Genomic DNA, 14,399 nt, shown 5'->3' on the forward strand with positions numbered 1-14,399 from the left:
CCTTGAAGAGCAGTTGTGAGAGTTCACTGTCAACATTCTGTAATTAGCAAAAAGCAATTACAAATGGTTTTTTTTTTTCAATTATAAGTGTTCTAACCCCTATGACAGCTCACTGAGCTCCAGATGCCTGCCAGAACCCGTGGCGGTGATGATGACCATAGTAACAGTGCTCGTCACATGATGGTATTTACATACACTATCTTAACCTCACCATAACCCAGAAATGTACTGCTCACCAAAAGGAGGGGATATTTTAGTGCTTCATATTCATTTTGAAATAAATGAAATATGCCCTAATTTTTGTGAGCAGTATACATAGAACTATGTTCATAGCCGAGACTTAGGAAGTAGCTTGGCCAAGGTGACACAACAAAGAAGTTGGTTTTTGAACTGGTCTGTTTGACTCCAGTGTGTTTTTTGTGTCTTCTGTTTGTATGCTTACTGTTTCACTGAAGGTAAGGATATTTTGTTGCTGTTATTCCCCATCCCACACACATACACAGCACATCCACAGATAAATCACTCATCCACAGTGATTAATGGCAGGACACTGAAAAAGATGCTACTTATTTTCCTTCGGATCTATGTTAGCGGAGGGTGGGCTAATAAAAGAGAATGAATAACTGAAACTTACACCTGAATAAATTCTAGAGACCTGCTATACCACACGTACCTAAGGTTAGCAACACTGTACTGCGTGCTTAAAAATTCATTAAGAGGGCCCTGGCCGGTTGGCTCAGCGGTAGAGCGTCAGCCTGGCGTGCGGGGGACCTGGGTTCGATTCCCGGCCAGGGCACATAGGAGAAGCGCCCATTTGCTTCTCCACCCCCACCCCCTCCTTCCTCTCTGTCTCTCTCTTCCCCTCCCGTAGCCAAGGCTCCAGTGGAGCAAAGATGGCCCGGGCGCTGGGGATGGCTCCTTGGCCTCTGCCCCAGGCACTGGAGTGGCTCTGGTCGTGGCAAAGCGACGCCCGGGAGGGGCAGAGCATCGCCCCTTGGTGGGCAGAGCGTTGCCCCTGGTGGGCGTGCCGGGTGGATCCCGCCCGGTCGGGTGCATGCGGGAGTCTGTCTGACTGTCTCTCCCCGTTTCCAGCTTCAGAAAAAAAAAAAAAAAAAGCAAAAAAAAAAAAAAATTCATTAAGAGGAAAGCTTTCATACTGTGTTTTTAACACAATAAATATATATATATAATTTAGAAAGCTAGATCATGTTAAAAAACAAATGGACATTATCATGACATAACTATAACTAATGTGTGTTCAATTACACTAAGATCACATGACAGAAAAATCTGTGAGAAAATGTGTTATATGTATTGAAGTTAAATGTTACCTAATGGGAAAAACATGATTCATATTCTTTCAGATGTTTTCTGGTATCACGTATTTTATGAAAAATATGCAAAATATGAAAATAGTAGAATATGTAGAATTTTCATTAGAGTTAAGAATAAAAAAGTAGAGAAGGCATGTAAGAAAAAGTTTAAAAAAAATAAAGCTCTAGAGATATAATGATCATAAAAGAAATGGGTCAGGAAGATGTGGGGCTTCTGACTAGAAGGAGGCTAACTACTCACAGTAAGTGTTGCAATTTTCCCAGGAGAACTGCAATGAGTTAGATCTCAGCTTCCCAGCGCTGAGCTGTATGCCTCAAGATTCTCACATGCATCATTAATATAAAAAATTGTGAAAACTCAACATTCAGCCAAATTCTTCTGCTCTCCCAAAGGACTTGGACATGGTTCAGTCCATATTTTCAGTGACTTTTCATTTATCTTAACAGGTTTCTTTCAGCCCAGGTTAACTCTCTCCACAGTCTTGCCAGTGTAAAGCATTTCCAAGGGTCTGGCAGGGCAGCATCTGTGAGTGAGTTGCTTGTACCATAAAGGCTGCAGGCAGATCAGATGGTGTTGTTCACAGTCAAAGAAGACCCAGAATCTAGAAGAAAGTGTCTAAACACCTTTCCTGTTCTTCTCCTACTGTATTACTTCTCTCCTTTTTCTCCACATTACTGACTTTCAAATTGAAGAGTGCTTGCATATTTTCATTTTAAAATGCCAAAAACTTAAACCAGAACCATCTGGAACGATTATGTAAATATAACTGTCAGGCAAACTGACCTTTGTTGCCACAAAGAAAGAGCCCTCTGGTTATCTGAAATATCCTTGTGATTCCCCATCAACCTCTCCCATAAAGTTTGCCCCACTTTAGCTATGAGAAAAAACAGTAATATAATTAAAAATGGTTAAGAGAACCTAGCTGGAAGTGGTCGATTTTCATTGTGCTGTTGTTGACAGGGCCAAAGATGGTGATCACAGAGATTTTCCTGGTGGCCATCTTGCAGAAACTTTCCAGATATTCATCTCGCTGTTGCACATACATGTTGTTCTCAACCTTAGGAGCAGTGATCAGCTGGAGGTGGGCAAAGGCAAGTAGATATTAATTCATAGAGATAGTTTCACACTGAGGTAAAAACCAAAGGGGTGATAGGAAGAGAGAGAGCTGTAGTGACTGACACCAAAACTAAATTAAACTAAACTAAGTTAAGCTAAACTAAACTAAACTAGATGGTTTTGTTGGAGAGTTAGCATAATTAGGGTCAAAAGACTCTTTGGATAAGGCTTTTACTTTTAAATGGCTCCAGACAGCTTAGAGTTTTCTACTCGTTTCCACTATTTACCTTCCTTAATAGTCTCCCTGTGTCTTGGTTTTCTCATTTGAGAACTCTGCACAGCAGTACTTATTCTGCAAGTGTTGGGGTCACTGCATAAATACTTGGAATGTACAAATTTTTCAGTAAATGCTATCCTTTTCCCCTCATTTTAATCTTCATCGTCTCAAGTGGCTGCTCAGATACTCGTGAATTGAGTGGTTACTACTATTATTTCACATATAGCAGGATGCAAAGAGAGTTTCATACCCAGATCTTGGGCACTGTGGAACATTCGATGGCTGACGTCTGCGATGAACACTGTCTATTTATTGTTTTCTGACTCATCACTGGGCCCAGAGACCAGCCCTATACGTGTTCTCCCATTTGACTACATTCAAATTTATCAGCCAGTTCTCTACCTACCCATCTAATTCACTTGGTATTTCTCAGAGGAGAAGTTATTATGTTGTAGCTTCTTTCAAATTCTTTCTCAAAGTGGTTAAAATCTGGTCCCAACTCAATTCCCTCGTTTATTTTTCTCTGTCAGAGATTGTTTACTGTTTCCTACAGCCTTTCCCTTCTGAGAATTCTCTATGCTCAACAAAATGCTATCCCTCATGGAAATCAAAGCATGCTCAATAGCTTTTGAGTACAACATTAACACAGGTTTTTCTGGGATAAAGTTATGTTTTTACTTCAGGATGTTATTTATTGTAAGTAGACATAATGTTACTTATTTTTGATTTTGTGTTTGTATGCTTGTTCAGATGAACATGATAGGTAGAAAATGCTTGTTTTAGAAATGTAATTTTTTCAAGAAGAAAAATAATCCAATATCCTCGAATTTATTTGTTGATTGATACTTGGCCTTAAAAAAAGATTGAAGGTGGCTATAAAAAGAGGTAGTAATGGTATTTTTGATTTGTTTGTTCGTTTTTAATTAGCTAAATGACCACTGAAAATATTTCCTCAGGTGTTTATGGTAACCCTAATTTTGGAGTTTTATTTTTGTTGGTATAGTTTATATTTTTCTTTCTGGCTATTCTTTGCTCACAAACATGCTATTTTAAAATAAATAAAATGAATGTTTAAGTGAGAATGCAAAATAGTCAAAAGAAAGTTAAGATTTACTGGTAATGATCTTGGACTTCCTACTCTCACCGAAGCATAAGCTTATGATTAGAATATATGTAGAGGAGTCTATAGGGCACAGCTGCCCAGAAGTAAGTGACTGATAATTACCTGCCTCTGGAACTTTAAATCCACACAGAGACTCCTTTTTTTCATCTCATAGTTTGCCACGAACCTACCTTTAAAGTTCATGGATAGACCATGATATAACAGGATTTCAAGAGTCCTCAAAACACTCTCTGGTCTTCTTATCCCCCTTGGACATAATTGAGAATTTCAGACAATATATATATAATCATACGGAACGTCATCCTCCCCCCATCTGGAAGTTTCTCCCAAGAATCTCTGAACAGTAGTATTAGGCACCGAATACCCAGAGGGAATCATACTGAAATAAAAATAAAGAGCTCTAATGTTTGTTTTCACCTAGGGACTTTTGCTTAAGGGTGCCTTAACCCACCATGAGGTGACATTCATTTTGCATGACTCGTTCCCCAGCTTCTGGCTCTCAATGATTTGACCCGAGCTCTCCCTTGCTAACCTTTCCTCCTACTCTCCCTTATGTGCCCTCTTCACCCCCTAGTCAGACCATTCTGAATTACGAAATGAAAGAAATCTTGGCAGAGTGGCAAGAGAAAGGGTGAATATAAACAAAGGTTGAGGGCTTGCATTTTAATCTTTATTCAACCCCGTGCTTCCATGTAGCCTGAACAGTGTAATGTAATCTTTTGAACCTTAGTTTTCTCATCTTTACAATGCAACAACTTTCCTGACAACCTCATAATGTAGTGAGAACTGAGGAAAAAAAAATATATATAAAATTATATATATATGTGTGTGTGTGTGTGTGTGTGTGTGTGTGTAAGGCTATGTGTACCCATGATGTCCCCTCTTAATAGTTCACACACATTTCTTCCTCTGCCCTGGCCTATATTACCTCTCCCATACAGAAAGCCCTCATGTCCCCTTCAACTTATCTGACTCTGAGTCATTCTTCAAATGCAGCATCCTCCCTAAAGTCTTTCCAGCCTTTTATAATCACTTCTTTTTACTGTTCTGATAGTCTGCCTTGTGCACTCGGACGTTATATATTTCTTTGATTTATTGTTACATTTTCTGTTCATGTCAGAAATGTCAAAACTCCCTAATTACAGTGCAAGTTCTTCAAGGCTCTGGAGCCCCAGCCCCTCCCACTCCATGCCCATGGTAGGAAAGCAAACTCTGACCCACATTCCTCAGGTTACATGGATCATCACTCCAGTCAGAAACACAATGGTCCCCCGCCCATGAATGTCTAGCTGCAGCCCCAAACCAGTGGGTTTATTCTCTTCCTCAAGTTCACATCAGGGAAAGTAGAAGAGGCTGACCATCTGAATATATTCCAAGGATTCTTTCCCTGTTTATTAACATCTTCGTCCCATGAATTTTCCAGTTTGGCAGTATTTCAAACAGTATTTCAAACGGTAACCATTTCCAATCCACTCTTCCTAAAAAGAGCATTTTAAAACTTCTCAGTAAACATTATTGTCTGGTACTTGGCCTCTTTCCAGTTTAGTGGCAATAAATCGAGAATGCCTCATGAATTTAGAATTGTGTTGTGGTTCTTTTTCATGTTTATCTTCCAAAAGTGTTTTGGCACAAGGAGTCTCAGTGTATAATGAAGACAGTTTTCCTTAATAAAAGGAGCAAACAGGAATAGGAAATGCTAGGGGGGAAGTATTTTAAGTCTTATATTATTCTAAATACTGTGTTAGGCTCAAAACACTAGATTTTTACAGGATTCTAAAACATAACATTCAAGCTAGTGTTCTGCCTTAGTAAAGCAGAGCTTTATCTCCTTTACTAAAATTAAATCAAATAAGTAGATTGTTGTCCCAATATCCAGATTTCCAAACTAAGGTAGAAAGTATTAAACCACTTAAATTACAGGAGATTGTCTCCAAAGAATGTTTAAACTTGAACTTAAATCTCTGCACTTCAGCGCTATGAAGCCTCTTGTTAACTGACAGGAGGTGGATTGACAGTAGGGCACAAAATGACGGCTTGTCAGCCATATTCCACATAGTCTAGTGTCTCCATTCTCACCATTGTCACCCCCACGCTGATACCAGCCCATCTGAGGGATTGGGTTAACTGGTATTCAAGATATTTTTTGTTTGTTTTTTTAATAAATTTTTATTAATGTTAATGGGGTGACATCAATAAATCAGGGTACATATATTCAAAGAAAACATGTCCAGATTATCTTGTCATTCAATTATGTTGCATACCTATCACCCAAAGTCAGATTGTCCTCCGTCACCTTTTATCTAGTTTTCTTTGTGCCAATATATTGTTTTTGACTGCCTGGCAGGAAAGCCAAGGAGATGAGGTACAGAAAACTAGCTGGGTATTCAAGGCAGAAACTGTGCACCGGTGCTCGGCCCAAAATGCTGACAACTTATATGCCTTACCATTTATCTGAGTAATTCAAGGTTCAAAATGAAATTTTAAATGTCTGTATTAATTAACTAACAGGAAACTTTCTCAGTTTCCCCTTCACTTTATGGCACATTCCCCACATGTATACCCATTGGAAGGCAAGATGGGGGAGAGGCTTGAACAGGGGCTTTAAAATCAAGCATATCTGAGTTCTAATTCTGGCTTTGCCATATGTCAGTGGTCCCCAACCCCCGGGCCATGGACCAGTACCGGTCCGTGGGCCATTTGGTACCCGTCTGCAGAGAAAGAATAAATAACTTACATTATTTCCGTTTTATTTATATTTAAGTCTGAACGATGTTTTATTTTTTAAAAATGACCAGATTCCCTCTGTTACATCTGTCTAAAACTCACTCTTGACACTTGTCTCGTAAATTCGACAATTATATTTAAAAAATACCACAGTTTTTATGCCGGTCGCATAATTTTATTTTGTGCATTTATTCGTCCCACCCTAAAGGCTGGTCCGTGAAAATATTTTCTGACATTAAACCGGTCCGTGGCCCAAAAAATGTTGGGGACCACTGCTCTATGTTAACTATACAGCTAGGGAAAGTTTGCAACCTCTCTAAGCCTCTGTTTCCTTGTCTGTAAAATGGAATTAAATCCTACCTCATGGGATTGTTGTGAAAATTAAATCACGCAGTCTTGAAGAGGCCCAGCAGGAAGTGCTCTTTTTCTCTGACAGACTGAGAGGCAGGAGGGGTGGGGAGTGGGTGGTTGGAGGCTGGACCTGAGGTCTAAGAAAAAGACACCTGGTTTCTCCTGCAGCTCTTGTGAAAGCTTCTAGAATGCTGTTCACCCAACCACACCTATACCATTGCTGCCAGTGCTTCCCGTAGTCATTGGCTCAGTAGAGGTTATGTGATATTTTTACATCAAAATAATGATATTAGTAAATGTGAAGCATCGGAGGTCCACGATAAACCATAACAGGGCACCAGGTTACTGAAAACTGGAAAGATAAGCTGAAGGTCTGCACAGTTTCTCGGAATGCAAACCTCATCTAAGCCTGAGCACACTGGGTTAGGCTGTGGCCAGTTAGAGGCATATATTGTCAGCCATACTTGAACAGTTTGGAGAGCGCTAAGCCTTAATGAATATTAACTGAATCGCCGAGTTTCCTGAATAACATCAGCCATGGCTGATGGGGAAAATGAATGGAAAAACAATAAAGGCACCAACCTGGTCTCCCACTCAGAAACACAAATCTCTCCTCTTTCTGGTCAGTTTCTTCTCTCCATCTTTTGATATTATATCATGTTTATTTCATCTTGTCTTTTCTAATCATTCTTATTTTAGATGTCATTAGTTCTTTGGAAAACACATTTCTGATACGATCTTCAGCTGGGCACATGTGGGACTGCAAGACTGAAATGCCTTTTGTTGGGACTTTCTTTGGAAAAACAAACCCGGTTCTCTCACCAGCCACCAAGAGCAACATCGCCAGGAGCAAACCCAGCTGGGTTCTGTTTTGCCTCACATGACATCAGCACAAGCTCTCATTTGAGTTTCATTTGCTAGAAATTTATGATCAGGGATACTGTGAAAAGCAGAAAAGACCCAGCTGGGCCTTCAAATCCCTGACTAAGGGAGTGAGAGAAAGGCAGAGAAATAAAAGGCATGACTAATATCAGGAATATGTATTTTAAAAAAAACCCTTTCTTTTGACTCACAAATTAGCGGTAATAGAAGTATTTACCGATTGGTATGCAATTACAATCCTGACAGCTTACCCATGATTATTTTCCCTTAGTTAAAACCTGAGCATAAGGATTGCGTTGCCCTCCCTGTTGGCTAAATGGCCAGGGTTGGGTAATGTGCTTTAGCAGGCTGGACGAAGTCCCAGGTACCCAGGAGGAAGGCAACAGAGCATACCACCAATGCTTTTCCACAGCCTGAAGAAAGCAGTTTCCCCCATGGGTTCCAGGTACAGTGATTCTGGAACCAGTGATTCTCACTAGAACACCCCCATTTAAGTTTATGTACTCTGGGAATAACCAAGTAGCTGTTCAACTACTCTGACAGCCTCTCCTCTGCTAACCTAGGTTTATAAAGTTATTTTAAGGCTCTGGTTAAAAACAAATAACAATATATATAAAAAAAATAACACATACACAAAAGAAAATCTATAGTGTCAACCAAAACTTAGGTTTTGTTCTAATATATAAATACATGATTGATGGAACAGCCAAGAAAAGTTGGGAATATGCCCCCACCCATTATAAGTAATGGGAACTCTGCTCTGAATAACATTTCAAATGCATATTTAAACTTTTTGAAACCATTAAAGATAAGTGAATAGCAGAATCTCTCTGGCTCAGATCATTAATTCAAATTTAAGCCAGATTGGGGGCGGGGAGACCGAAAACCCTCTCGGAGATGCCTTGCCTTGAGAGAAGAATGCCTATCTCCTCTAACGGGGGACATACAGGGTATGAGTCACCTTGTCCCTGCAGTAGGATAAAGAGGCGATGGCTCCCTCCCACCCAGGTATCTGAGAATAATTTCTGATTCATATTACTCAACATTAATTTACTGATCATTTTTCTCTGAAATAATTGTATCATACTCTTTTCCTCCTTGGCAGCTTGGTGTAAAATGATAGCATTAGGGAGCTAGGGGGAAAATCTTGAAAGGGGTCTAAGAGTGGGTGAAGAGACTTGGAGAGGAGAAGGAACCGTTTTCACATGGCTGATGAGAACTGCCCTTCCATTTAGGGTGGGGCTTATTTCTGACCAAAGCCTTTCCTCTGAGGTTTGACTAGATACTGTTATTATTCTTTGGATGTTGGCAAGTAATAGCCAAAGAGATAGCTACTGAGATACACCTGTGACTCACTCAATTCTAGTGGCACTCAGAAACAGAGGCAAAGTGGAAGTAAGGACTGCTTGTCTCAGTTTTCTCTCTTTCTCTCTCTCTCTCTCTCTCTCTCTCTCTCTCACACACACACACACACACACACACTCATGCTCATTTCATAGAGTGTCTCAGGGAAACTGACATCTGGACTCCAAGTTCAGATGTGTCTCTAGGGTATTGGAAATTCGAACAATTAATCCAGTTGCCAGACTTTTGGCCTCTTACTGATTGGCCCAGTGATGAAAGAGCAGCCTTAAAGGATGAAAATGTCAGCCAGCTGGTTTAACAGCATTCATGAAGTTCACACCAAAATATATCCCCTCCCCACTCCCAGTCATACCTACTCTCCACCAGGCAGCCTTACTTATATCTCTCTGAGTTTTTCTATTGTTGATGTAGATCCAATAAGGACGGAAAAGAGAAACCTTGTTATTTCTCCACACACATATTTCTAGTTTCTAAACTCAAGAAGAGAGAAACTCTTTTCCCTCAGTTGTGACCAGAGTGAATGTGTACCATTTTAGGAAATTCATTCTTAGGAGCTTCATTCTTTTTTTGTTCCTTTGAACTCAGTAAAATGGAGCAGTATCCAGAACTCTGCCTCAGAAGAGAGGAGGAAGGATGGGGGATGACTACTGATAAGTTTGGAAGAAGACGATTACAGGTGCTTCCCTGGGTTCACGTCTAAGGTCCCCTGGCCAATGGCTTGGAGCGTGTGTGGGAAAAGATTCACAGAGAATCTAAACCAAAAAGGAGCTGCTGGCTTGCCTGCCCTTCCTTGACACACCACCTGGTCTCCCTGACAAGGCACAGGTCCAACCCGGTCTGTCATCCAGCAACAGTGGTTTTAGAAAAACAACAAACCGACCGTGAACACGCCCTGCCTCAGCCCACAGAACAATGGCAAGGAGCAGCTTACTTACGAGGAGCCTGCGCTTGCCTTCGAAGGAGCGCAGCAGGTCGGCCAGCAGCGTCCTGGGGCTCGGGGTGAAGTCCTTGGCCGTGGGTTTCAGGAAGCCCTCCGGCTCGGGCTTCCCCACTTTCTTCTTCTTGCTCTTGTCTTTCTCGGGTCTGCCCTTTTTCTCAGCCTTGTCCTTCTTCATTTGCTTTTCGCTTTTGAGTAACTTCTCCGCTTTCTCATTCTTCATCTTTTTTTTCTTCTCCTTCTCAGGTTTCTCAAGCTTTTCGTGCTTTTTCGACTCTCTGGCTTTCTTGGGGGGAATGTTCCCCACGTGCAGCTCCTCCTCCAGCTGAGAGGCGGTAGGCCGGCTGGGGTCATATTTATCCTCATACTCATTGCTAAGAATTTTGTCTTGGACTTTCTTTTTGGGAGGCTTGCCCTTGGCTGGTTTGTGAGGACCTGCCACCACGTTCGGGTCCCGGTGGCCGTGCTCCCGCCTGTCGGTGCGGTTGTCCCGGAAACGGCCCGGGCCGGCCCTGGCGCTGTGCTCGTGCTCCGAGGTGGGCGTGGGAGGCGCGGCCGTGGAGCCCTCGGCGCTGGGGGCCTTGCTGGGCCTCCGGGTGGCCTGCGGCCTCTCCCTCGGCGGCTCCTTCCTGGGTGGGGGGTGGAGGTGCTCGGAGGCCACGGGGGCGCCCCTGGCCGTGGTCACCTCGGCCGTGGCCGGGGGCCGGTGGGCGTCTGCGGGGTGCCCCCGGGGGGTCCAGGGCCTCGGGGTGGTCGGCGGGGCCGTGGTGGTTGTAGGTCTGGCAGCTGCAGTCACCGCCCGAGCAGTGGCCTGAGTCACGGTGGTGCCCGGGGCCGGAGGCCCGGTGGTGACCCTCGGGGTGGGCGTGGGCGTGGGCGGCGCTGCCCCCGGGGTGGTGGCCGCTTTTCTCAGCACCTTCGCGCGGCTCTCCCGGGTGGGCGGCCCTGGGGCCCTCCTGGGGTCTTCTCGCCTCTTCTCACCGCCGCCGCTCCCCTCCTGCACCACCTGGCCCTCCACCCCGGAGGCTTTGCACTTCTGCACGAAGCCCTTCTGCCTGATCTTCTCGATCTTGCGGATGGGGCCCTGGTCGATGACCTCGTACATGGCCTCCAGCCTGACGGGGTACGGGTAGCGCTCCTCCACCTGCAGCGTCTTCTTCAGCAGCACCATGCCGAACTTGCCCTTCTCCAGCTGCAGGAAGCTCATGAGCTTCGGGATGAGGCTGGGGTCCAGGGCCTGCTCCAGGACGCGGCCCTCGCTGGTGACTCTGCGCACCTTGCCGCCCTCCTCGCCGGCCTGGTGGAACAGTACGATCTGCTGGATGTGCCTCTCGGCCAGCTCGCAGTACACGTCGGCCTTCAGCAGGCTCATCATCAGGCGGTAGTAGCCTTCCGAGGCGTGCGGGGCCGAGATGACCCACACGCGGCTCTTCCCCGCGAAGCTGGCCAGGATGTTGGGCGAGCTGGACCCGGACGGGAAGCGCAACATTCTTGACCGAGCTGAGGACCCTTCATCTCGGACCATCTCCCGGGGAGAACTCCGGGCTGTTGGCTTCCGCTCGGGTTTCCCGAGGGCCCCACTGATTCCCAGCGGGGCCGGAGGGGCCTTCTCGGGAGCTACTCTCAACACCGGCACACTGCTCCTTCTTTGGAGAGGCTGAAGGTTTCGTTCGTCCAGAGTGGTTCTCTCAAGTCCCTGAGACTTCCCCATGTGCCTCAACAACCGAGCTGGCCTTCTGTTGCCTCGGGAACCCAGAGCCACTTTCTGTGCTCCGTGGCTCCCCCCCTTCATGGCCTGGGGTTGGGGTTCCGATCCACACACCAGCCACAATGCCAACAGCATGGTAAAACTGGGTCCCATTCTCCATATCATGGTGCAGTCCACTTGGGGAGGCAGCGAGGTCAAAAGATGAAAGAGGGAGGGAAAGGGAAAGGAAGGGGAGAAAAGAAAGAAAATTATTTAATTGCAAACAGACCTGGGCACTTTCCCTTTCTCTATTTTGGCTAAAGCCTGGGGGAAGGGGTGGTTATAGAAGGAGGGAATGGAAAATAAGATGAGATCCTGTTACTTATAAGCCCCTGTAATTTGTCAGCGCTTAGCAGAGACAGTTACATTAAGCAGGAAGCCCAACTCAGTGCCCCCTTCAGCATGCTTGCACCCTTTCAACTGATGGTCTGATGCTTTAGAGAAAATGTGCACTGAGCATATTAATTATGACAACATTCCCATTTCATCTCTTCAAACAAGCAACAAAGAAACAAACACACCGAAAGCAGAAAGAATTACACACTTACATTGTGGCTCATGGAGATGGAATGGAGAGGGTTTCAAAAGCAACCTGAAGTGTGGTGTCCCAGGACAGTTCCCTAGATGCAATCCCCTTCCTCCCCAGCCTCTGTCTCCTCTGCGAGGCTGTGCTGTGCTGCAGCTCCAGTGCCCAAAGTCGCCTGTCCTGACCTGAGGGCTCAGCTGCTGGCTTCTTTTCTTTCTGGCTGTCTTTTTACCTTCTTGACAAGTAGGATGAGGTGACAGGAGCTGTCCCTTTAAGCCTTTGCATCTTCATTTTTCTGCAGTTTCTGCTCAGTCTCAGGTCTGAGTATGCCAGTCCCAGTGCCGACACACAGGACGCTCCTTGAAGTGCAGCCCAGCGACTTCTGAATCTCACTCTTTTCTCTCTTTAGAGTTCCAGGAACCTTCTTATCACCCTACAACCCCCCACCCCCCGTCTGGCTTAGTTTCTTTGTTTCCGAGCGAGCGTAAAAGCACTGGGATTAATATGTTTTCCAGGCTGAGGGAAAACACAGGAATGTGATGTTGAAAATAGGCTTTTTCTCTTTTCCTATGCCTCTCTCCTCCCTTTATTTCTCCCCACCTTTTTTTCTCCTCTTTTCCTTCTCCCCTTTCTTCTTCTTCTTGCCTGGATTCAGTCCCAGGAATGCCAGGATAACCTCAGTTTTGATCCAAACCAAACTCAAACAACAGCAGCCACTGGAAATCAAGGAAACTTCACTAAGAATTTAACAGATCAGCAAAACACCGCCTCCTTCCCATTTCAGCATGTTGAGAGTGGACTCGGTGGGGTGAGGAGGGAGAGGGCTGTTCTTTGGGTGGGGGCAAGTTTTGAAACACTACCCATCATCATAAATCACTTCAGAATAGGATGGCTGAGGACTTAACCCCTTCCATACTGAAAACCAGGATACTTTCCCTTCCTGTCTGTACTCACACTGCATTCTGGAAAGGAAAAATCCTTGGATTTCTCCATCTGACTGCTTGATTTTCCTAGAGACAGATAATCATTTGGGTCAGGGTGCTTGGCTGTGCGCACACAGACAGTATATATATTTTTAGTTCCGTGTATATATTTTTTATCTTTTTCTCCCTGCTTCATGAATTTAGTTTGAGGTTGGAAAAGTCCATGGAAAACATGACTAGGTTGTTTTTATTTTATGCTAATTGGAGATCATATTACGTATTCTTGTTCCTAGTTTTCTCCCTTGGCATGGAAGGAAACTGGTAAAAGGTTAGAAATGCAGGCAATAGCCGTTGTTTCCCCGAGACTGTGGTCAGCCATTACATCAGGGAAGGGGCATTACGATCTCCAGTTCTGGGTTCTGGCTAGAGATGGTATGCTAAGACCTTCATTAGTGGCATGGGAGTGTATGTATGTGCATGTGTGTGTGCATGTATGTGTAGAACAGCGTTTTGTTCTCCAAAAAGCTTCAGTTACCTAGAAGGCTTTAAGCAATCCTTAGAGGTAGTCATATCATGTTCCAAAGGAGAGACTGAGGCAGCCCTCTGTGTCCACCTCCTGGGTCTGTCATGAGGATTCAGCTTTTAGGTGGATGGAAAGTTGCCTCAGGTTATACCAATATATCTTTCAGCTTTTCCAAGAGAATTGGTGTGAATTGCCCCAGACAGTGGCAAGCCAGGTTTTCAAAAGGCCCTTTGCAAACTAGGACATGCTAATGGAGACTCTCACTGACTAAAATGTGGTCCTTAGTTGCTACTCCTTGATCAGCCCATCTCTAATCGGTCATATGCTTTTCTTGCACAGAAGCTCCCAGCACTGAAGGCCTGTAGGGGGTTGAGTCTAAGGCTCTCAGCCCACAGCTTGAAGACCAAGAGGTGCCAAGAGGAAACGCCCTCTTGTGGAGTCCTCAGAGACACCTGTGACAGCAGTGACAAAGACAGAGACCCCTGACCACCAGGGTCAAAGGAGATTTTTCCTTTCATGAATTTTACCTCTTAAGTTGATCAAATGCCTGTGCTAAGTTGGACAGTCCTAGATGTTATTTCCTTTCTCCAAGCATAATGTGTTCCATACTGTCCTTTTCAAGGTTTCCCC

The 14,399-nt window shown here is 44.5% G+C and overlaps 1 protein-coding gene across 1 annotated transcript in view; it reads right to left on the reverse strand.

Annotated features, from left to right (window-relative positions):
* Nucleotides 1–13,159, reverse strand: part of CCDC80 (coiled-coil domain containing 80) — a 43,676-nt gene extending 30,517 nt beyond the window's left edge. The window contains exons 1-3 of the mRNA XM_066241215.1: nucleotides 12,346–13,159; nucleotides 10,049–11,934; nucleotides 2,254–2,410 (exon numbers count right to left, since the gene is read on the reverse strand). Coding sequence (XP_066097312.1) covers nucleotides 2,254–2,410; nucleotides 10,049–11,923 — 2,032 coding nt within the window. The 5' untranslated portion in view covers nucleotides 11,924–11,934; nucleotides 12,346–13,159. The remainder of the gene's footprint in view (nucleotides 1–2,253; nucleotides 2,411–10,048; nucleotides 11,935–12,345) is intronic.
* Between the last annotated feature and the right edge of the window lie 1,240 nt (nucleotides 13,160–14,399).

The sequence above is a fragment of the Saccopteryx bilineata genome, chromosome 8, assembly GCF_036850765.1.
Source record: "Saccopteryx bilineata isolate mSacBil1 chromosome 8, mSacBil1_pri_phased_curated, whole genome shotgun sequence".
NCBI lineage: Eukaryota > Metazoa > Chordata > Mammalia > Chiroptera > Emballonuridae > Saccopteryx > Saccopteryx bilineata.